We start from the raw sequence: 7,476 nt of genomic DNA on the forward strand, positions 1-7,476 counted from the left end.
GTGTCGGGGCAGCTGCTCAGCATGGGAAGTGGTAGAGACTCAGGAACTGAGTTTAGAGGAAGACGTTGCACGGGCTGGGAAGGGCTTTCCAGGCCATCAGAATGGCACAGCCAAGGGCATGGAGGCAAACAGAGCCACCAGTAGTTTGTGTTCCTGGGAAAGTCCAGGGTAAAACTGGGAATAGCAGGAAATGGAGCTGGAGCAGCAGGGAGGGTGTGAGTCACAGAGAAACCTTAAGTCCTACTGAGAATCTCAGACTCTCTGATGTTGAAACAATAGAGCAGCATCAGAGGTTTTCAGCAGAAGAGTAACATGGACAAAACTGCATTTCAGGGAGATCACCATGCTGGCAGAAAGGATCTGAAGGGGACCAAGGAGGGTCAGGGAAACCAGTTAGAAAGCAGTTACCATGTTCATGGAGAAGTGGCAAGAGCATGATCTCGAGTTGTAGAGGAGACATCAGAAGAGAGATGTTCAGGAAAGGTTTAGAAGCCAGTCCTTGGAAGAACTAGAGTATGGTACAAACAATAACAACACTTTCCATTTATTTAACTTCTTTCACCTGCCAGACATTCTGGAGAACTTTTCTCTGTTTTTGTAAATTTTAATATTCATCCAAGTAGGTAGGAGATGCAGGATGAGTAAAGGCCTGAAATCCCAGGACCCTCTATGTAGAGTCTAAATGTCAGAAATGATGGGCAGGAGTGAAGGCTACACCCAGAGTACTGGAATTCCTACGGCAATGGAGGGGTCCTCATACACCACAATCATGTCTATTATGTCCTATAACAGAGGAGCCATCATGGCCATGAAGCAGAAGAACTGCGTGGCCATTGTTGAAGACAGGCACTTCGGGATTCAGGCCCAGATGGTGACCACGGACTTCCAGGAGATCTTTCCCATGGGTGATCGGCTGTACATCGGTCTGGCTGGCCTTGCCACTGATGTCCAGACAGTTGCCCAGTGCCTCAAGTTCCAGCTGAACCTGTATGAGTTAAGGGAAGGTCAGCAGATCAAACCTTATAACTTCATGAGTATGGTGGCCAACCTCTTGTATGAGAAACATTTTGGCCCCTACTACACTGAGCCAGTCATTGCTGGTTTGGACCCAAAGACCTTTAAGCCCTTCAGTTGCTCTGTAGACCTCATCGGCTGCCCTGTGGTGACTGATGACTTTGTGGTCAGTGGCACCTATGCTGAACAAATGTACAGAATGTGTGAGTCCCTCTGGGAGCCCCACATGGATCCAGAACACATGTTTGAAACCATCTCCCAAGCCATGCTGAATGCTGTGGACTGGGATGCAGGGTCAGGCATGGGAGTCATAATCCACATCACTGAGAAGGACAGAATCACCACCAGGACACTGAAGGCCCAAATGGACTAACCCTGTTCCCAGAGAATACTTTTTTTGGAAATAAAATAGCCTTTCTTTGAAAAAAAGAAAAGAAAAGAAAAATGTTGGACAGATGGTAGTGCCAGCTGAGCTGAGATTGGGGCAGAGGAATGGAGTAGGGGATGGAGTAGAGGATGGAAATGAAAAAGAGCATATCCCAACAGCTAGTTAAGAGAATAATTGTATTAGGGACTTTTTTTTTTTTTTGAGATGGTGTTTCAATCTTGTCACCCAGGCTGGAGTGCAATGGCACGATCTCAGCTTACTGTAACCTCTGCCTCCTGGGTTCAAGCGATTTTCCTGCCTCAGATCCTGAGTAGCTGGGATTACAGGTGCTACACCCAGCTAATTTTTGTATTTTTAGTAGAGACGGGGTTTCACCATATTGGCCAGACTGGTCTTGAACTGCTGACCTCAGGAGAGCCACCTGCATCGGCTTCCCAAAGTGTTGAGATTACAGGCGTGAGCCACTCTGCCTAGCCCTAGGGACTTCTTAAGAGTCCAAAGTTTAGACAAGGGTTTGCAAACTCAGATGTCTATATATACCAGAAAGGATATATTAATCAGTTAGATAAGCAGAGAGCTGTGATGATTCGTACATAGATGCTTCTTGACCATCGGGAATGGTGGGGACTGTGCCAAGGGGAGAGCCCATATACATCTGAAGGAGTCAGCTTCTGCTCAGCTCCAGCTGATTGTGGCCTGGCAGGAATGAAGGTCCAAGGTAGCTAAAGGGGCTCATTTCAAAGCAAAATTAGTTCTGACTTTTCCATGAATTCTCCCAAATTGAATATGTTGGCGAGTAATTCGAAATTCAAAAAAGAAAAGAAAAACATAGTATAAAGCACACCCCAGTATGCTGATAAGCTAGACGTGAATATAGGATTGGTACTGAGTCCTCTGCATAGATTTTTTTTTTAACAGTAGAGGTATACGAAGGAAAGGGAGACACAGGCAGGGCACACCAGTGCAACCAGGACCACAGCTGCCTACCTGCTGACAAAGTGTGGTGTTGTCTCCTGTCCACCACGTGACAGGGTCTGCAACAACATTCCCTCCTAGAGTGAGGGAGATGTGTTAAGGTATGAATAGTGGTTATCAGACATCAGAGAATATCTTCAACTTTCCAGACGCATATCAGGAAGAAGCATGTCCTACACTTTAAAGGATGCTGTAACCCAGATGTGGCGGCTCAAGCCTGTAATACTAGCACTTTGGGAGGCCAAGGCAGGCAGATGACCTAAGGTCAGGAGTTTGAAACCAGCCTGGCCAACATGGCAAAAACCCATCTCTACTAAAAATACAAAACTTAGCAGGGCGTGGTGGCACACGCCTATAATCCCAGCTACTTGGGAGGCTGAGGCAGGAGAATCGTTTGAACGCGGGAGGTGGAGGTTGCAGTGAGCCAAGATCGCACCATTGCGCTCCAGCCTGGGTGACAGAGCAAGATTCCATCAAATAAATAAATAAACATAATTTTTTTTTTTTTTTAAAAAGATGCTATGAGTGAGCCAACAGCTTGCTGCAGTTGTCAGGGGCGTTCGAACCAGAGTGACTCTATCTTGAGTAGGGGCTGGGTAAAATAAGGTTGAGACCTACTGAGCTGCATTCCCAGGAGGTTAGGCATTCTTAGTCACAGGATGAGACAGGAGGTTGACAGGGCTGGTATCACAAGACACAGGTCATAAAGACCCCGCTGATAAAACAGGATGCAGTAAAGAAGCCAGCATAACCCACCGAATCCAAGATGGCAAGGAAAGTGACCTCTGGTTGTCCTCACTGCTCATTGTGTGTGGAAGTTACTCTATTTGGTCTAAAAAGGGGAGGAATCCTCAGTTTCAGGAATTGCCCTGTTTTCCCAGAAAACTCATGAACAATCCACCCTTTGTTTAGCATATGATCAATAAATAATCATAAGAATAGCCAACCAGCAGCCCTTGGGGCTATTCTGCCTATGGAGTAGCCATTCCTTTGTTTCTTTATCTCTCTAATAAACTTGCTTTCATTTTACTCTGTGAACTCACCCTGAATTCTTTCTTGCATGAAATCCAAGAACCCTCCCTTGAGGTCTGGACTGGGACTCCTTTACCAGTAACACAATGACACCCCACTGTCCCACATTTCTCTCTCATGGTCTGCCTTCTGCTGCCCTTGTGGAGTCCCCATTTTAGTGCCTATTTTGTGACTCTGGTTTTGTGGCCCTTCCCTCTCATGGCTTAATACCTTCTCTTCAGACCCCCATAACTGCCCTTGGCCTCCCTCATCAACTCCAACCTGGCCCCAGGGTGGACCCAGTGCTCGGGTCCAGTGCAGAGATTCCAGGTTTCATCTTGTAGGTCCCGTGAGTCAAGACAGAGGAGAGGATGGAAATGTCACCATGGAAAGAAGCAAACTTTAAGATCAGTAATTATTATAACAGCCAACAAAGAGTGGGAATAGAAGCTGTGTCCTCAGAGAGTCCCAGAAAGAGTGTCAGTGGACAGTGATCTTGGTTTGGTCGACTCAAGTCAAGAAGCATCTGCAAATAATCACACATGCCCCCTAATGTGTGTCTGGTGCCCCACGGTGCTTATGTCGTGAACTTGGAGAATTCTTGCAACAGTCCCATGAGGTAGGAGACAAGATTGTCCCCATATTACAGAGGAGAAACTCAGATCCACAGAGGTTAAGTCACTTGCCTCCAGACATTTATCCTCTTTCCAAAACTGGACTCAACTCCTGAGTGCTGCTCCAAAAGAGTGCCTTTCAAATCACCTCTGGCAAAGAACCCGTTTTTGCACCCTAGTTCATCACAGACTGACACTTTTGTAAAATACAATCATAAAGTGAATGACTAGCAAAACAATTAGGCATTGGAAGGTGCAGCATTGTCAAATTATTCCCGAAGTTTCTGAATGTTCTCTGTCTCTATCCTTATCACATTGTGGTGCAGCAACACAGTACCCCAGCAGCACAAGCCACATGCACCTGGGGTAGCGCTGTGCCAGTCCATCTCACTACACACTCAGGCTCTCAGGATGTAAAGTACTTTTGGGAACCACTTGTCTATATTCCAGCAGCTGAACTGTTCACCTCCATGGGTTCATGACTCTTGTGCCGTGTTTCTGGTTTTTGTGATTTTGGGAGAGGCACCTCGGATTGTACAAGAATGAGATTAGCCCCTCAAGTCCCTTTCAAAAGCAAAATGCTCGGATTCCATCTCCTTTTACAGCACCCCAGTTCAGCAGGACGTTTGCAGGGCCAGCTGTTTTTGTTCTTGCATTCATTAATAAAAGTAGTGAATGCAACAAGAGCCACCCTTTTCTTTCCTTTGTCTTGTCTGAAAGGGGGCAGGGAGGGAGCAGGAGAGCCCGCAGACGCAGGGGACGTGTCAGACGTGCGACAGGAAGGGCTCGGCGAGGCGAGAGCAGAGCTGTGAGGAAGGAAGGCAGGTGGGCGGAAGGCGGGTAGGGGGGCCAGGAGGGGGCCGGGTGGCCCCGCAGACAAACACGTGGAACCAATCGCCCCAGGCAGGGGGTAGGGGTGCACCTGAGAATTACAGAAACACCTGGCCTGCTTTCTGGAGTAGGGGAGGATTGAGAGCTGCTGAGGAAGGGGGTTGATGATGGAGCAGGCTGGGCGGGATGGAAGCACATGGGAGCTTACTCCAGGACATTATTGTGATATCTGGGCTCTTGGTGATTGGAGGGTGGGTACTTCTTATTGTCTGTACAGTCAGGGTCCAGCCAGGGAAGCAGGAGGGAGGGAGTTCGCTCGCTGAGTCTTATTCAGAGACTTTAATGGAGGGAATTGGTTACAGAGGTACTAGAAAAACTTCCGTGGACTGGAGGGGTGACAAGAAGAGGTGCTTTTTCAGAGCCCAGGAGCAACAGTCACTGTATAAAATACAGGACACCGGTTAAATCTGAATTTCAAATGAATAACAAATAATTGCTAGTATTTTAAAAGCCAGTATAGAATGCATTAAATGCCACAGAATTGTATAACTTAAAAAGATTAAAATAGTAAGATTTATGTTATGTGTACTTTATCATAATCAAAAATGTAATATAAAAATGTATCTGGTTGGGCTGGGCGTGGTGGCTCCTGCCTGCAATCCCAACACTTTGGGAGGCAGAGACGGGTGGATCGCCTGAGGTCAGGAGTTCAAGACCAGTCTGGCCAACATCGTGAAACACTGTCTCTACTAAAAATACAAAAAAATTAGTCAGGTGTGATGGCACACTCCTGTTGTCCCAGCTGCTAGGGAGGCTGAGACAGGAGAATCGCTTGAACCTGGGAAGCAGAGGTTGCAGTGAGCTGAGATCACTCTACTGCACTCCAGCCTGGGTGACAGAGTGAGACTCCATCTCCAAAAAAGAAAAAAAAGTATCCAGTTTATCCCCAATTCACATTTAACTGGTGGCCTGTATTTTATTTTAAAAATTTAGCCACTGTACATTCTAGCAGGCACTAGAATAATGGTGGGGGCTGCCCCCAAGGGAGCTGGGGCCACAAAGGAGACACAGCTGCTGCCCAACAAGGCAGGAAGTGGAGGGACCGGAGGAGGAGGAATGGCCAGCTTCTCCCCTCCTTCTGGTGGCCCTCCAGTGACCTACCAGTTCCTCCAATCCGCCATGGCTACCTGGAAGCCAGAGGGCAAAGGCACCTCAGAAATGCATGTGCAAAGAAAGGACTGAAGAGCAAGCATGCAGTCATTTTAGATGATCCAGGAAGGCTGGACCTGCCTGGCCCAATAGCCGCAGTTGTATTTTCTGTGCAGGCTGAAATGAAGCTGCAGGTTCAGTAGTGTTATCCCTGAGGTTCTTGCTCTCCCTACTCTGATCCATGAATAAGTAGTTACTGCTTGCTGCCAAGGACGCAGACATGAATGCGTGTGTGGAGCAGCTTCTGTGCACAAAGCTCCCCACTAAGAATCCAGGAGAAGTGCTTCAGTTGGGAAGTTCAGGATATGGTTCCCCAATGCCCATTCATTTATTCATTTATTTATTCAGCATCTGCTTATAAGATAGGCATGGTCCTCGGCAATTGAGTAGATGGTAGTATAGAAGGCAGACACATTCCACATTCTCAAGGTACTTATGAATCTACTCTGTTGGGAAGATATCAAATGCAATGAGAATTAACTAAAATATAAGATGTGAATGGTAAATTCAGGAAGAGTCTCACAGAACAGTGAGGAGGGTGCACACGACCAAGAGAAAATGGACAGTATAAGTGATGCTCAGAGAAGGTAACGAGTGCCTGGCATGGTGCCAGGTGCTGGGGAACAGCAGGGCAGAACTGGGCATTTGCTCACCTCTCTTAACAGGAACTCATGACGTTGCCTACAAGAATCTCCAGATGGCAACTACAAATATCTCTTTACTCTCTTGGCTTCTCATAACCCTGCAGGGAGGTCCCTGGAGGGAAGAGAACAGATTTGGTTGTCTAGAGCTCTTGGGTTCACGCCAGGCTCAGCCTCTAGCTCTGCGGGTCCTGGGGCCTCAGTTTCCCATCTGTGAAGTGAGGGGTGGCTTTGATGATCTCTGCCCCTGCTCTGTGATTCCTCAGGTTCTGTGATGTCAGCACTTCTGTGTTCCAAATCTGCTTCCCTCTTACTGCTGACAGCTCTCCAAGTGGCAGGAGCCACAATCAGTCATTTGTCACTCTGGAGCACCAAGCTCAAAGCTCTGAATGAATGACTCGATGAACGTGTACAGGTCACCTTGTGCAGTGACAAAGATTCTTTGCTGGGACAAACTTCAGTTCAACTTCTGAATCTCCTCGGAGATTCTTTTTTGTAAAATCCAGTTTTAGCAAAGAGCCCTGCTAAATCAGTTTAGCAAGAAGGTCCCCGATCCTTGTGATCTGGACACTGTTTCTAGCTGATCAGGTTCCTCATCCTCCACCATCCCCCAGGTGCTGTCTGATCACCCTGGCCTCTCTTCAGCAAGAATCCTGTTAGCTCTGTTTGGCCAGAATCCCCCTTACCCCTAATGTTTACTCTCAGTAATTTTCCATCCACTGACCTCCACCCTGCTCCTTAGCTGCAAATCCCCACTTGCCCAGGTGAGCCTGGTCTCTCGTCCCTGCTGTCA

General features: G+C 47.5%; 1 protein-coding gene across 1 annotated transcript; it reads left to right on the top strand.

Moving 5' to 3' along the window:
- The first annotated feature begins 709 nt into the window (after positions 1-709).
- On the top strand, positions 710-1,435 carry LOC105504748 (proteasome subunit beta type-3). Its single transcript, XM_011932298.1, has one exon. It carries the CDS (start codon positions 743-745, stop codon positions 1,385-1,387), a length of 645 nt encoding a protein of 214 aa, XP_011787688.1. The 5' UTR covers positions 710-742; the 3' UTR covers positions 1,388-1,435.
- The last annotated feature ends 6,041 nt before the right edge of the window (positions 1,436-7,476 follow it).

Source organism: Colobus angolensis, unplaced genomic scaffold (assembly GCF_000951035.1).
Source record: "Colobus angolensis palliatus isolate OR3802 unplaced genomic scaffold, Cang.pa_1.0 Scaffold95, whole genome shotgun sequence".
In the NCBI taxonomy this organism is placed as follows: Eukaryota; Metazoa; Chordata; class Mammalia; order Primates; family Cercopithecidae; genus Colobus; species Colobus angolensis.

What these genes read in the sequence shown, in the direction of transcription:
- LOC105504748 (XM_011932298.1), top strand. Translation starts at nt 743, where the DNA reads ATGGAGGGGTCCTCATACACCACAATCATGTCTATTATGTCCTATAAC.